The sequence below is a fragment of the Candida margitis genome (genome assembly GCF_024628925.1).
Source record: "Candida margitis strain CBS 14175 chromosome Unknown scaffold80, whole genome shotgun sequence".
NCBI lineage: Eukaryota > Fungi > Ascomycota > Pichiomycetes > Serinales > Debaryomycetaceae > Lodderomyces > Lodderomyces margitis.
Genome location: NW_026261767.1, coordinates 17,773 through 33,950, shown reverse-complemented (window position 1 = coordinate 33,950; position 16,178 = coordinate 17,773). Strand labels below are relative to the sequence as shown.

The window sequence follows — 16,178 nt, the reverse complement described above, 5'->3', positions numbered from 1 at the left end:
AACCTGTTTAGTTCGTGTTCCCCTTCAACCTACGGTACAGTGTCTCAATGGACAAGGCTCTGCCTGCTCCAAGCACCAGAATGAGCCTTGGTTTCGATTGTGCAGCATACCTGTTCTTTAAATGTGTATACTTAATGGCCCATGTTGTCGGTGTTGTGTATAGTTAGCAGTCCCGCTCCTCGCAGTTCAGTTCCAGTATAGCACTCAGCATTTTCTGGTCTATCGTAATTCAAAGCACTACTTGGCTCTTTCCGCTGACTTAAATCTCACCCCCCATGACGGCTGAATCTATAGTCCTTGCAAGTGTGAAACAAAAGCAATACGGAAACACGTGAAACATACCTCCTGTATTGACGAGCGCTGAGGCAACATGCACTTTCTTCCTGTATGCCCTGTCTAGTGAATGTTCCTTCTTAGCCTAGGAACTGTGTTCAATAATTACCCCAGCTTTATGGCAAGTAAGCACTAGCTTGTACTCTGCACTTGGTTGGCAAATTGATTTTGAAGGAAGTTGGAGCTCGAAACGTAGTATTGATGCCACAACTGAGATCATAGTTTACAATGCACCTTGGTTTTGGTTTGTTTCAAAGGGTGTATTTTCTCTCAGTAATCCACATAAGGATTGATACTGTCAGTTGTTTCTGCGAGTGAGTCTCGTAAGGCTCTTTAATCCAACATGGGTCCTTCATAAGGAGTGATGAAGACCTAACAACCCCCATTATTTTTCAGTGCGTAACTTGTTGGGCGTGGTTCTAGTGACACACAGATGGCTAATAGCAGTCAGTAATATAAGTAACAGAGTCAAGGTCATGAGCCACCTCAGATTGCTTCAATTCAAAATGTAAATAATTAAGTCACTACTTGCAGAAAACATACCTCCCTCAGTCTCTGCTTTGACTGACATCCAGATTGTGCGCTGACACTTGAGCAACGGATTTCAGGTACATGGCCTATTCACATTCATACCCATTCACATTCATACCCGTTGTGTTTCTGGTGAGATCAGTGTCACCATTGAATTAAGCCCAGCTGATCACACATACAGCTCCATTCAATACTCCAAGCTCAAATATAACCTTCCCACCTTTATCCATTCTGCTTGGAAAAAGTCCTGACTGATTCCAAAATGTACTCTAACGTTGTGAGTGTCTAATTAATGGTCTCCGTAACTCGGTCTCCCCACTTGGCATCTGGTGCTGACACGAATTACCCACACCGCTGAATTCCCCAACTGATCCATTGGCCACTGCTTGCTCTCATCATCACTATCTGGTGTATTGCTTTCATTTCTACGCTGTCTCTAATGCCACCTCTTGATGCAGCACTGAACTGGTTCTCTTCTTGTAACTACATGTGTGCAACTGACAGAAGTGTGTGGAATTTTGTTATGCATGAAAATAAGCTATTTGTATTTACAATGTCGCACAGTACCGCACGACAGTTCGAATGGATGCAAATTACCATAGCAAGACAATGAGACAAAATAGTAATGATTGAAGCGTTTACCAGATAGACTCAGCTGAGTGTGATAGAGAGATATACCACTAGTCTGGTGTCTCTATTCGGTTTGTAGTTGTTGCACTTCCCTTCACCTTGCTTTAATGTATTATGCAACACAACTGACTGTGTCTGTAGTTTTTCCNTTGTATTTACAATGTCGCACAGTACCGCACGACAGTTCGAATGGATGCAAATTGCCATAGCAAGAAAATGAGACAAAATAGTAATGATTGAAGCGTTTACCAGATAGACTCAGCTGAGTGTGATAGAAAGATGTATCACTAGTCTGGTGTCCCTATTCAGTTTGTAGTTGTTGCACTTCCCTTCACCTGGCTTTAATGTATTATGCAACACAACTGACTGTGTCTGTAATTTTTCGCCTTAAGAAAAAATACTGGCTATTGGTAGACACTCTTTTTTTGCAGCAACGCCCTCGTCTTACAACATATACATGATGCTACAGTCTTGCGTTGCTACGTCCTACGTCCCTACATTCCTATAGCTCTACGGTCCTTCCCTCCTCCTGGGGTCACGTAGAGGGTGTTCACTGCGTACAGGAGACACACTCAGCTGCTCCTAGAGACTCATTGCAGGAGAGCATACCAGAGGAGGCTGTCGCATCTTCTGTTGAATTAGAAACAACGCCAAAGCAGGTCTCTCTTGCAGGGTACCTCTTTGGAGGTGTGATAGGGCTACCTTATCATCCCCCAACCTCCACCACAAAAGTCCATAATTTTTTGGACGCCGCCGGAGAGCCGGGACTTGTCGAAATTTTCTCTGCCTTTGACTCCGAAATTGAAACCTGCCCGAGCCTTCTTAGTGTAAAGCTGTAAACTGCTCTATAATCTTCGGTTGCGAGTTGGGGAGGGTTTGTTGCGGAGTTTGTTCGATTATACTCTTAATAAATGTTTTCTTCTATTCAAAAGTGTTTGCAGGACTAGAGTGGTTTGATGATTCGTGTAGCAAGCTACTTACGTAGATAATATTTAATAACGTGGAATGGTNTTAGAAACAACGCCAAAGCAGGTCTCTCTTGCAGGGTACCTCTTTGGAGGTGTGATGGGGCTACCTTATCATCCCCCAACCTCCACCACAAAAGTCCATAATTTTTTGGACGCCGCCTGGAGAGCCGGGACATGTCAAAATTTTTCTTTGCCTCTGACTCCGAAATTGGCACCTGCATGTGCACTCTTACAGTAAAGCTGTAAACTGCTCTTTTGAGGTATACTCTAACTTTCCAATTATTATTTTCTGGCTGTTGTCAAATTCTTTTTTCAAAGTTAGTCTTTGTTGTACAATATATTTGACTCATTTTGGGGCCAATATTTGAATTCTGCTAAGTAATCTACGAGGTCTCAATTTACTCATATGGGACATAAGGGAGACTATAACCAAAGACAGAGAAATAAAAATAACCTGAATAAGTCCAATGATTCATCGCACCAACACTTCGTTTGTGAACATTAATTTGGAATCAAGACGCACAGGAAAAGGTATCTATATATCCACCTACTCTCCTATGTTAGTGTCGTCAAGGCTCAAAATCACATAGAAAAGATGTTTTCTTTTTCAATCTAGCCACTTTATAATGGAAACTAGACATATTCAGGAAGTAAACCCGTGACACAGCGTCTATTGGATATAAAGTTTAAACAATCCAAGAGTTTTATGATAAAGTACTTTACAGAAACATTTTAAATGTATACCCTGTGTGTCTTGGTTTTGAAATGAATAGAGGGAGGGATGAGGGGAATGCAAATTGAGGATTATAAAGTTATGTTGTTGCTCAACAAGATGCCATTTGAAAGAGGAGTTCGCGATGGAAGTTTTTGAATTTAAGTTTAGCACAACCCAAATAGAGTATCCAAACTCAAATTTGCCCAGTTATTCATGCAAACATACTTTGGTTGTATCTTGAGGCACTGATTTAAAATATTACCACTTACTGGTCCAAAAGTTTCCAAAAGAACGGTGCTATTAATTGCCGAGCTTACCTTATTTGGTAATTGCAATTAAACGATATGATGTAGTTTTAGACAACAATAATGAAGTATTTAATGTTTTTGGTTTGTCTCCAGAGATTTGGAAGTAAATGGTCGCCAAAGGCCATTACACAAGATGGTTGAGAAGAAAGGGTCGGAAACAACGCAAAATCTTGAACCAGTGAGTTACGTTTACAACGGACAACATAGAAAACAAGGACAAGCATGTTTTAACCACCAATTTAAGGATAAATTGACCACTATTTATAGTGCAATTTTGGTTTTGAGAGACAAATTAGGCATGATGGGGAATATGTAGACTACAACCTGTTTCTACATTGGATATTTAGTATTTGAGTTTCTTGGTTCGTTGGTTCTTCAAAGATTCCCAGTTACCAGAGTAGTAAGCGTATTTATTGTCATTTGGGGAATGGTTCTTGCATTATGCTCGGTTCCAGACTACGCTGGGTTTATTGTCTTGAGGATAATACTGGGCATGATAGAGCTGACGGTTACTCCTGTATTTACTATAATTACTTTCTAATGGTACAAAAAAGAAGAGCAGTACTTGAGGACCACCTGGTGGTTTGCCTCTAATGGTATTTGGTACCGATCTTGGTAGCTTAATTGCAGATGTAGTATACAATAACCAAGACTCGTATACGTTTCCGGCTTGTAAGTTGGTGTTTGTCGTTACAGGTGTTTTAACGGCATTTTACTGTTTTGTCATTATACTTCACGTCCCTGACACCCCAACCGGCGCGTGGCTATCTTACAGAAGAGGAAAAGGTGTTGGTCGTCGAAAGGATTAAATCCAACCTACAAGGGTTTGGTAACCCAAGGTTCAATAAGGACTAATGCATCGAAGCTTCGACAGATCACCGTACCTGGTTGTTTTTTATTTTCTCCATAGCGAGTTGCATTCCCCATGGCGGTATTACAACATTCTGGACCATTTTGCTTAATGAACAATTTGGTTTTGACACTGCAACTGTAACTGCTATTGGGAGCAGTTGTTTTGGTTGGGTGCTATTTTGTGTGCATTGTTACTGAAGTTCCTCAAGTCGCGCATAATCATGACAATCATTGTTGCAATGATTGATATCATGGGAGAATGTCTTATGGCGTCTGCACCAACTAATAAGGGTAAGCTCTTAGGACTATAGATATAAAACCTTTTTTCTCTTTGTTTTATTTGTCTTCAACCGCAAGTTTCTTCTTCAGTTGCTGGTCATACAAAGAAAATCACGGCCAATACTATGTTTTTGATAAGTTATTGTGTTGGAAATTTGGTTGGTCCACAAACATTCATAGGCAGTCAAGAACCTGAATATGCTGGATGAAAAGTTGGTAGTGTTGTTTGTGGCGTTGTTTGTGGTGTGGTTGCTTTAGTGTGCTTGGTTTGCAATTTACTTGTCTTATACGTAAGAGAGGCGCATCTCTTTACAATTGACGAGATAACGCTGGATGCTTGAGCTTGACAACGTGAGCTTAGCAACAGTCAAAGAGCGAGGTAAATCTCTACAAGAGACCCAGTATAACGGAATACTGCCAAACCCCTATTCGTTTTCAACTATACTAATTAACTAATTGTTTGAGGGAATGGAAATGGAAAAATAGTATTAAACGTAGCATGAAGGAAGGTGTCGCCGGTATTGCTGTATTGTTTGCAATAGAATCCCTAACACAGATGGTGTAGTTTTTCAGATTAGGATTCAACACCAGTCCATATAATAATAGTTCTAGAAAGGGACCACCAAGTAAATGTCTTGCTCGATATGGCCCATTAGCAAAGCCACTTTCGATCAGTCTTGGTACACTATTCCTTAGTCCCTTCCCCGTTGGCCATTTCGGCCACATCCAATACTGTGACCAATTTATTGACTTTTGCATAAAGTTGGTCCAACTCTTGGATTTTATCAACATACTTACGGAATAATTTCGCCTCTCGCTGGAACTTTTGGTCCACTTGTCTTTGCTCTACATCTTCCCGTTCGGCACAATCAAGTTTTTTCCGTAGTTCGGGAAGAACACGGAGCACAATGTCGTCTTCATAATCATGGAGTAACTGAAGCAATTTCTTATTCTTTTCGAGTTTAGATTCACGAAGCATGGCCATGAGTTTGACCTGATCACGCAAGTTCTGTAACCTACCTTCTCTCGACTTGCTTACTGAATGCGGTAGATTGTATTTTTGCTCAATGAGGTAAAACAATGCATCATTGTCGGCAGTGCTCTTCCGATTCGACTCATCGTTCAGGTCGGAAACCGTTTTGGGAAAATGGAAACCACCACAATCGAGGATCTTGCACAATTCAAAAAGGGCTGTTTCGTTGTTTTCAATCTCTGAGTTTAATTGATCAACAGTGCTGATAAGTGGATCTATATTTTCCGTTCTAAGTAGTGGCTGGTACGGGTTTTGGGGATGGTACATGACGAACTGACTATCATGTGCTTTAAATCCCCCTACTACAGAAGGTTTTGTTTTGGTACAATTTTAAGCGAAAATCGTTTGTGTCGCGTCTAACAAAGTTGTTGTGACACAGACAGTTCTTTAAATCAATGTGTTTACCAATATAGGCATGATTCGTTCCATTATAACAGCCACAAGGCACATTATTTTTCACACTGGTAGGTTGAAGAAGTGATGAACCTAGGCCAAGAATTAAGGATAGAACTCAGTGCCACACTTTGGGGACTCACAATCAATCTGTCGGCAGAGGTTATACAAAATCCTACATGACTAAAAAGTGGCAGTAACACTTTACAATAATGGTAATAAAGTGGCTACAATACTCCGAAATGGAGTCCATGCAACAAAATTGAAAGCATTCTTTTTATTAGAAAAAAAAATAAATCACCATGAACTGAACAAAACATAGATACCGCTATTTAACTGAACATTTTCTCCATCCACTCGCTTATCTAGATTGAATTCGCTGTAAATTTTGTGCCGTTTTTCTCTCTTGTTTTCCTTTCTTCATCACTTGCTTCAAAGCTACACTGTCCAATGGGTCCAACAATTCGAAAGAGCACAATAGTTCCTCAGAGACACTCATTACTGCGCCCCAGTTGTCAAACTCCCCACAATAATTGGGAGCAGAAAACACTGTCACCAATGTTCGATCGTTGAAGAATTCATAGCCATCTTCAACAACCATATGGGCCCGGCAAACTAAATCAAATCCAAACTTGCTCAAAAACTTGTTGATTGCCACTTTCGAAAACACATAAGAGACTCCTCTCTCGTTGTCTTCCCATTCGTTAATTGTATCCGCTGGATCTGACCATAATAGATCGTTAAGTAGTCCAAAATCAGGTACATCCGTTGGACGCGCAATGTTTCTTATTTCGTCCATGGAGTTGAGCACTGGCGATAACCCTCCGTGCACGCAGAAAATCTTCCCCGCAACTATTGCTGCTATTGGTAGAGTGTTGAATGTGTCCATGAAGAGCTTCCACGTTTTGATATTACACCTTCTTTTACACTCGTCATAAAACCCGTAAACTCTTGTTACACTAGCACACTCATGGTTACCTCTCAACAAGAAGAAATTCTCCGGATACTTGATCTTGTAGCATAGCAATAGCAAAATAGTTTCTAAACTTTGTTTTCCTCTATCAACATAATCCCCAAGAAACAAGTAGTTTGTTTGCGGTGGAAAGCCACACTTTGTAAAAATACGAATCAAGTCCCCGTATTGCCCGTGAACATCACCAACTACTTTGACCGGTGGAGAAAGCTCTAGTAGTGACGGCTGGGATAAAAAGATTTCTCTGGCTGTAGCACAGATCAACTGAATCTCGGTGTTTTTCAAGCAAACATTTTTGGTCCTCTTACCACTGTATCCGGCGTCCAAAAGCCGTTGGATCAAGTCTTCTATCTCTATAGTATTACTTCCGCCACCTATTGAAGAAGACGTTGTTGATTGTTTGTGTAAATGGTTGTTCACCGACGATTGTGTCTTTGTAATATCAGTTAAGTCTGTGGCCAGTGATTGTCTGCTACTCTGTATACTTCTGATATCGTCGTTGCTTGCAGACAAGGAAGGTGACTTGGGCGGTTGGGAACCTTGCTGTTGTCCATCTGATTGTTGAAAGTCATTAGATTGCAGATTAGGAATCATCAAATGGGTATTCTGGGGGGATATTGATGTATTATTCATGGAAGATGATAGGGAGTGGTTTGTTGACGTACGTGATATGTTGGTGCCATTATTATTCGCCGATGTCGATTGTGGCGAATTCATTGATGGTGACTCGAGTCCCGACACACTCATCGAAGTGTTTACAGTCTCATTAGTATTCCTTCGAATCAATATTGGCTCTTTGGGTTGTACTTGCATCATAGAAGGAGGTAAATTTGTGTTGTCATTAAAAGAAGTGGAATATAAGTTCGATGAACTGTTGTTTCTTGAAAACGACGGTATCTCTGAATTTGCCTCCGATGATGAATTCTTGCGGGATGTCGACTTCAAAGGTGACTTGAGGCCACTGGGCTGTTCATTCAGAGCCGTGCCATTCCCCGCAGAGTCATTAAATCGACTTTTCGACGGTGATGCTGCAGGAGGGTCGAAATGGCCGCTGCTGCTGTTGCTGCTGCCATTATTTCCATTCGCATGACTGCCAATCGAATTATTAATACCGGTATTACCATTGTTGTTGTCGTTGTTGTTGTTGTGATTATTATTATTATTTGCACTGTTGGTGCTACCCACAGACAACCTCAGTCTCACTGACCTTCCTGACTTTGCTGAATTGGATGTATCTGTCCGCTGCAATGGTGCACCCCCACTTGGTCTCGAACTTTTCTGTTTCGATGAGTTATTACCCATTGTATAGATATATAATGTGTGTCAAAAAGAAAATAAAAATAAGACTTCTATGAAATGCAGTTAATGCTAGTTGTAGAAGGAGGTCGGATTCGGAATTATCGGAGAAATTCTTGTTTAGCCTGTAGAAAGAAACAATCGTTGTTGTGGGGCCTTCTTTGACTCAGATGGATAGGAGCAACTGTCGCTGAATAGAAATGACTCCACCGAGGTATTTTTTTTTGTTAAAAAAAATTTGTGCAAAAAAGAAAAAGAAGCAAGTCAAGACTGTGTTTTTTTGATTTTATCTGGTGACTATATTACACAGTGTAAAGATCCAACAAGACTTGTGTATATATGTGTATATGTATATATGTGTATGTGGGTATGTGTGTATGAGCTTTGTTGATTGGAAATGGTATGCAACATCAAAAGGTGGTTCTTTTTCTTTTTATTTTTATTTTTATTTTTATTTTTCTTTTCTTTTCGTTTGTTTCTTTCTGTCTGTCTCTGGTTTTTTGGCTATTGTATATTGTAATAGTAATTGTATTGTTAAAAGGTTTGTGTTTTCAAATACATTTGTATAATACAGTTTCACTTTTCAAAAGGTTTTTAGCTGAGTAAGAAGTCAGAAGGATAAGTATTGGTATATAAGCAGTCCACTACAACTCTAATACTCCTTTTTAAATGCGCCTGTTCCATCTCTTGTGAACAAGAGAGATTGCGATTGAAAGGGGCGTGTGTGTGTGTGTGATTCCAATTTTTTTTTTCTTTTTGCACCTTCAAATAAAAGCCCTCGGAACGACTTATCGCATGATAATGTATTATCTAGATTGAAGGGGCAAAAAAGGAAAGCCTCTTTTGCATGTAATGTAAATATAAAGATAATATGGAGGATTTTGTAAACCTAAACCACCTAGAGTATACTGTATAGAGAGATAGCACAATGTAAGGCAAGTAGATCAATTAGAATATAGATTTTAACCTCAGCCGCCCCTAAAACCAGATTCTACACTGCCACTCTTTTAGAAATATATTCTAAGCATTTTCATATTCGGTTCCAGTGCTACAAAATCTATGTACCCAAAATCTCGTCTCTGAAATGCTTTTGATAATTTGCCTTTTTGGGTTTAAGCTTCCTGATTTCATCATTCTTTGCAATTTGTTCTGCCCTTTGCGATTGCTTCTCTTGCTTGGTGACTTGGCTCCAAGTTATGCCAGGCGCAAACCTTCTATCTACTACAGCTTGAGTTCGTCTGCCTTCATCTCTTACAGTGAGTGCAAGCGGAATGTTTTGGCGATAGTATCTATGCATCGATCTGTGTCCTAGTCTTGAACCAATTGGTGTAGTTAATTCTACACCCGAAGAATCGATACTTACTAAGGTGTAATTATCATTTATACCTGGGGTTTTTTCCTGTTCCAGTACATCATTTTCATTACTTGTAGCACCTGGGGAACATTCTGTCACATCAAAACCGACATGCTTTTCGATTGGGTTACCGATTTGGTTATCATCCCTTGTTTCTCCCTCTTCCTTCTCCTCCTTCGCCTCCTCCTCCATGAAGTCATAGTACTGTGCTACTTGTTCCCTCTCATCCTTGGTTTCATAAGGCAACTTGCAATGGCCCTTGGAGTATAGGTGCTGTCTAATACTAACCAAACTCTTACCTTGGAAACCACAGACCAAACACTCAAACCTCGAGACTGCATTTCCCAAGTACTCAAGTAAGCCATTCACGTCAACCAAAAACGACCGTTCTGGTATGTACAATCCATGGCTTTTATACATGTGCTTTATGTTTGACTCAACGTCGTGGTTATTTAGCCCGCAATAAAAACAGCTGATGTCCGACGTCTCCTGCACAAGATCAGCTTCCAGAAACTCCAGCTCACTATCTTCATCTGATATTAAATCCTCCAGTTCATGATCAGAATCCGTAGTAGCTTCAGCAGATTCTGTAAAATTTAGTTCAGATCCTGTATAAATAGGCTCAATTTCAACAAAGCTCTCATGGTCGTCTCCAAGTGAAAACTGTGAAAGTTCCGAAGCAACAGATACAGCAGGACTTGTGCTTCTCTCAGCCAATCTGAAGGTATCACTAGGAGTTATTGCTCTGCCTCTTTGATTGTAGATTGATGCTAAACCTCTTTGGCTCTGCTTCCTAGAATTGTTCTTCTTCTTCCGAGTTGCAACGTAAAATCCATATTCATCTTCATTATCCTGTTCGTCGTGTTTTCGAAGTTTTGAGCTTAAAATCTTTTCTGCAAATGTCTCGGAGGAGATTGAAGGCAACTGGGCAACTTTTCTCTTTAAATTATACCGATGCCATTCTGTTTTCATATGTTGTCTTTGTAAATCGGCACTAATAAATCTAACACCACATGTATTACATGTAAATGAACTTGTTGCTGGGTTTGACCCATTAGGTAAGAAACTCATTTGTTAAGTAGTGGTGGTGGTAAGGAGGAGAAAGGAGAATGAGTCAGTAATGAAACAATTTTGATCGCCCGTCGCAGCAATTTAAATGTCAGTAAATCAGTATAGAGCTGTACTTTGTGTGTAGAAGATCAAAAGCATCAAAACTAGTGCCAGTAAAGCAAATTGCACCAGGTACTTCTCCAATAAATGCCGGGCTCTATCTAATGAGACTTACTTTACGACAAACATGCGTGACATTGATGATTCTCTTGACTGTCAATCGCAATTCAAGTGGTAGCGTTTGAAGTGTAAGGTTTTTCATTTTCTCTTTTTTTTTTTTTTTTTTTTTTTTTTGACGATTGGTAAACTCATACATCACAACCACCAGAGATAGCACTACAAGAATGGGAGTGGTCGTCTTTGGTAAATCGATAAAGCATAACTTTCCTGTGCGTATAGGTCTTGCCAAAACGATATTTGGAATTGGGCCCACAACTGCTGCCAAATTGATGGCCAAGATTGGAATCTACCCAAATTGTAAAATGAATCAACTTACAGAGCCACAAATCTTGGATCTTAATAAGGAAATTTCACTGTTGTTAGTGGAGGGTCACTTGAAGCAAAAGATCAACAACGACATCAAAATGAAGAGAGACATTGGTTCGTTTGCCGGTTTTAGACACGCTTGGGGTTTCCCAGTTAGAGGACAGAGGACAAAGACCAACGCCAATACCGCTAGAAGATTGAATAAGTTGGAGAGATTCAGACTTTAACATTGATAGTTGAATAATGTGTGTAGAGGGAGACGGCAAATGTGGAACCATTGTAAATAGCATTTTAATGATTTAATAAATGAGATGAAAAAATTAGCCAAAAGAAAAATGAGTAGAGATACTGCCCGTTTATACAAGATTGGATATAAAGAGACCAGAAAGGAAGGTGTAATTGCTTGCTAGGTTGTAGAGAAAAAATAACAAAAGGGCAAAAAATAATGGTCCCTAGCAGGATCGAACTGCTGATCTTGGCGTTATTAGCACCACGCCTTAACCAACTGGGCCAAGGGACCTGTTTTATAGGTTTGCTATATCAGTGAGGATCCATGAGAATAACTTAGAACTAATGTATACTCTATTTCATGTCACCTCTAACAAGCCCCTCACAACATCTAATATGCACTACTCTATTTTTTCCCCTCTTCCCTGTTTCAAAGTGAATCTTAAGCATTTTTGTAATCTTTTACGGTTGACTATAGGAGTTCAGAGTAGAATCCTAAACAATTCTTTCTCAAGAATGATGAAGGTTAGCTTATAAACCCGAAACCACAACAGCAGTACCCAAATACCAGTTGAATGGCTTCTAAAAATACACCAAAGGCTACATTCGATTCTCTTACGATATAATACAATATGCAAGACCCAGTTGTTTTTCTAAACGGACCATCATCATCCTCTGTGGAATTTGATACAATATAGTCTCCTCTATATACCACGGTGGATACTAAAGTTGTGTGCATTCATTGCGGTGGGTCTTTAGTCTTGTTCGTTTTAAGTTTACTCTATGACCTTGTTGAAGAACAAGTTTAGGTTTCTTTTTCTTTTTTTTTTTAATTTTTTAATTTTTGCAACACTTTCGAGGCAAAGTTCTACCCATGCCTCAAGAATAACACCATAGTAATGATGGTAAAATTTTGCATAGAACTCATCAAATCAAAGTCATACTTATACCCGCCAAAAGTAAGTGCTTTCAAGATAAGATAGAGAGAGATGACGGGGCCAGAGTACTAAAGAATCTTTCATTACCAAATTAGGGTCTTCTTTACTTTCTAAGCCATCCAACAATATGGCCATTCTACCTTACAGTATTGATCCCACAACTTATCCTTACTTTCATTATTTACCTGCTTATGTTTTTATTTATTTACCCTATTGAGTCCGTTATTTACACTTTGTTGGTGGGGCCAATGGGCGTGGTTGCTGCTTGGTATTCCATATACCTGCAGTCAAGTACAATTTCCCAAATAGTGGTGACTATTATTTTACTTCCCCACATTCAAAAAGTTGCCTACGAGGCTGTACTTAGCCGTGAAAGCAAGAACCTGTTTGTGCGGCTATTAAAAGCAAGAAATGGCCATCAGTCGCAATCATTGACGAAAAGGAGCAGAATAAAGAGGTACTTACACGACATTTTGTGGCTCTCAATTTTCCCAGTTCTGTTGCCCAGGATGATTATTTCATGTCTCATTAGCTTGATTCCAATAATTGGTCCCATATTGGTTATATATTTTCGAGCAAGTTCAAAGGGGTTTCAAGCACATAGAAGGTACTTGGCTTTAAAAGGGTATAGCAAAGCAGAGATGAAGCACAACTTCAAAACTAACAAGCCGTCATATATTGCGTTCGGTCTTGCTGCCGTCTTACTTGAGCTGATCCCAGCTTTTAACATCTTACTCATGTTTACCACAACCATTGGGGGCGCATTATGGGCGGTAAACTTGGAAAATAAAGAGAGGCGAGCATTGCATGAGATTGAGGACGAATATATTGTGGAGTCAAACGCACAATTCACCTCCTTCTAAAAGCAAATGTCTATACTTTTAATAAATATATACATTGTCAACGCATCCAAAGCCAGCGGCAACGCCACCTTCATCGCTGGTTTCGAACTTGGACCTCAACAACCAACCCGCATTCTTGTTGCTCTTTATTGCTCCGCTTTGTTCATCAAAAAGTATTGTTCCAAATACACCCAACTCGGATACGATACGTTCATGGAAAACTTGATTATTGCGAAGAATCTTATTCTCAAAGGTTTCTGGAGTGATTAATTCCATTAATATATAGGCACCCCAATCTTTTTTGTCGATTTTGTTTAAAAATTGAGGAATATCTAATTTGTAGATGTTGTTGCCCCCGCCTTCTCTCTGAGGTTTCAATACAAACTTCTCTGGTTCTTGGAATGCTAACTTTGCCGCTTCTTTCCCTTGTTCAGTGTCATCAAACGGAAGTATCCTCACAAACGTAGAAAGAAGAGATTGCAAGTCTTTGTCAGCGATATCTGGAAGAATTTGCTTAATGATGCTCTCGTTGGTCAAGAGCTGTTGAATCTTTTTAGATCCGGACAATTGCGTCAATATTGAGGGACATTTAATGGCTTGCGATTTTTCTAAAAATAACCTTGCATTCCAGGTTTTCTCCGGATCAGAGTCGTAATCACCAGGTCCGTACCCCGAACGGTAGTAAACAACAGATATTTCGTCCATGGTGGATTTGACGTACAACTTGCCACTATTATTCGTAACAACTTCATTGACATCCTCCAAGGTAACCCTGACGGATCTTATACCATGCTCATGAAACAAAGCATACTCAACGATCCTTTGGTCAAAACAATTGCGCTCGTTGGGTTGAATGACAAACAAGATTATTGTATCTGTATTTTCAACCGCTCCATTGTAATGATAGTTTCCATCAGCCAAACCTTGCGCTATATCACTTGCCGATGTTGAAGTCGGGAGCTCATCATTGTCATAATACTTGAAATTGTACTTGTTATCGTATGCCCCGGTGGTGTTTAAAAATGTTTGCAATTGGCCAATTTTTGTTGACAATCCACCAAATGAAACACTAACTGTATTGAATTCAATCTGCTTAATCTGCCGGGTAGAAGAATCAACCATATAATCGGATCTGAATATACCCAACGACAACGGTTGTAAAACCCCTTCTGCAATTGATTTTTGGTATATATCAAATAGTTTTCCTGAAAAATCGGAATCAAACTCAGCTAATCTCTTTAAAATTTCAATCAACCACTCTTTTCTCTTTGTAATTAAGTTTATGTACAACTCATTATATAGCGTTTGTACTTTAGTTGCTTGCTCGAAGCTGGATCTGGGAATTGGTGTCGGAAATAACGTAATTGGCGCCACATTTACTTGGTACGGCTCAAAGTTTGGTGGATACATCACCAACCCATTGGAGAGGGCCCATTGTTGTGTGTTTAGTTTGAGGTCATTCTCTTGATCTTCAGATAGTTGTGGGAATGGTTTCGGCGGCATTGGAAGTGAATATATACCAATGAATGGACCAGTTTTTGTTGCAAACACCAGAATTTCTCCAACTTTTAGTAATCAGTCAAGCGAACAAAATATTGTGGAAATGACGAAATCTGATTGATCATCGCTACCAAGTGAAAAGGAGATAAGAAGAGAATCGCAAATAACACAAATGGACCCAGCAAGGGGAGTGCCACATTTAATCATACACATATCAGAATCAGATGGGTATCTCTCTCCTAATTCGAAGCATTTAGCACATAGCAGAGCAAACAGTGGAATAGTTTTGACTCTATATTACTAAAGCAGCCAATCTTTTTATCCACTGGGACTTTGACTTTACACTTACCAAGCATCAGACAATGATATTGTCCAAATTGTGATCAATAGAGAGCGAAGTTCGGTGTACTTTATGTCCCAGTGACTTAAAGCGACACATGGAACTGTTGATTCCAAGAAACCTCTTCAAAAGGCGCCATATCTCCTCTACACACCAAAAGAAGTCATATCGGTTGTATTTTTTTACCCCAAACATCTTATACATTATTCACCTCATTCAAACTAGACTTTCGGTTGCAAAAAGTTAGTTGTATTTCACAAGAGTTGATACAGGTCACATGACTTTTTTGTGACTGCTTTTTTTTTTTTCTCCTTTCACGCCAAACTACCCAGAGCTGAAAATTTCATCAAAAGACACTCCAATTGAGTAACTAGACACCAACGATAACCATATACTAAAAAGTATGTCAAACATTAGCAAAAATACGCCGAGAAACCAGGAAATAGAGTAGTCGATGGAGAGTTGAGTAATAATTTTGAACAAAATTGGACGGGCGGGAGTTTGAGTATCACAAGTGTTTGAGAAACGACCAAAGTACAGCTTCGAGATGCACACCTTTCTACGTCATGCTCAACATCACTTTGTGATATCCAGTGGAAACATTCCCTAAAGCGTTGAAATACTTCATAGCCTCAATCGCCTGATTACTATCCTCGTTCCGGAAACATACAGGTTGGAGTTTCATTTTACTAACAAAACCCGCATTTTACAGTGAAATACTTAGCTGCATACTTGTTATTAGTCAACGCCGGTAAGACCTCTCCATCAGCAGAAGACATCAAATCCGTCTTGTCAGCCGCTGATGTTGAAATTGAAGAGGAAAAGATTGAAAAATTGCTTTCCGAGTTGGAAGGTAAATCAGTCGAAGAATTAATCGCTGAAGGTAACGAAAAATTATCCAGTGTACCAACCGGTGGAGCTGCCGCTGGTGGAGCTGCTGGTGGAGCCGCTGCTGGTGGAGCCACTGAAGAAGCTGCTGAAGAAGCCGCTGAAGAAGAAAAAGAAGAATCCGATGACGATATGGGATTCGGTTTGTTCGATTAAGCAGGGGGAGAAGATAAAAGAATGA

General features: G+C 39.8%; 6 protein-coding genes across 6 annotated transcripts; 2 read left to right on the top strand and 4 right to left on the bottom strand. All coding sequences in view use genetic code 12, as the record gives it.

Annotated features, from left to right (window-relative positions):
- Positions 1 to 5,301: 5,301 nt before the first annotated feature.
- Positions 5,302 to 5,916, bottom strand: CANMA_001383 (uncharacterized protein; the record flags this gene model as incomplete). The annotated part of the gene is made up of 1 exon (XM_051813346.1): positions 5,302 to 5,916. The coding sequence occupies one exon, from the start codon at positions 5,914 to 5,916 to the stop codon at positions 5,302 to 5,304; it is 615 nt and encodes a 204-aa protein (XP_051673009.1).
- A 487-nt stretch (positions 5,917 to 6,403) lies between these two features.
- PPZ1 (salt homeostasis regulator) lies at positions 6,404 to 8,317 on the bottom strand (the record flags this gene model as incomplete). Its single annotated transcript, XM_051813345.1, has 1 exon — positions 6,404 to 8,317. One exon carries the CDS (start codon positions 8,315 to 8,317, stop codon positions 6,404 to 6,406), a length of 1,914 nt encoding a protein of 637 aa, XP_051673008.1.
- Positions 8,318 to 9,368: 1,051 nt separating this feature from the next.
- CANMA_001381 (uncharacterized protein) lies at positions 9,369 to 10,736 on the bottom strand (the record flags this gene model as incomplete). The annotated part of the gene is made up of 1 exon (XM_051813344.1): positions 9,369 to 10,736. The coding sequence occupies one exon, from the start codon at positions 10,734 to 10,736 to the stop codon at positions 9,369 to 9,371; it is 1,368 nt and encodes a 455-aa protein (XP_051673007.1).
- Positions 10,737 to 11,119: 383 nt separating this feature from the next.
- On the top strand, positions 11,120 to 11,488 carry CANMA_001380 (mitochondrial 37S ribosomal protein uS13m; the record flags this gene model as incomplete). Its single annotated transcript, XM_051813343.1, has 1 exon — positions 11,120 to 11,488. One exon carries the CDS (start codon positions 11,120 to 11,122, stop codon positions 11,486 to 11,488), a length of 369 nt encoding a protein of 122 aa, XP_051673006.1.
- Positions 11,489 to 13,308: 1,820 nt separating this feature from the next.
- GSH2 (glutathione synthase) lies at positions 13,309 to 14,772 on the bottom strand (the record flags this gene model as incomplete). The annotated part of the gene is made up of 1 exon (XM_051813342.1): positions 13,309 to 14,772. One exon carries the CDS (start codon positions 14,770 to 14,772, stop codon positions 13,309 to 13,311), a length of 1,464 nt encoding a protein of 487 aa, XP_051673005.1.
- Positions 14,773 to 14,993: 221 nt separating this feature from the next.
- RPP2A (ribosomal protein P2 alpha) lies at positions 14,994 to 16,153 on the top strand (the record flags this gene model as incomplete). Its single annotated transcript, XM_051813340.1, has 2 exons — positions 14,994 to 14,997; positions 15,822 to 16,153. 2 exons carry the CDS (start codon positions 14,994 to 14,996, stop codon positions 16,151 to 16,153), a joined length of 336 nt encoding a protein of 111 aa, XP_051673004.1.
- Between the last annotated feature and the right edge of the window lie 25 nt (positions 16,154 to 16,178).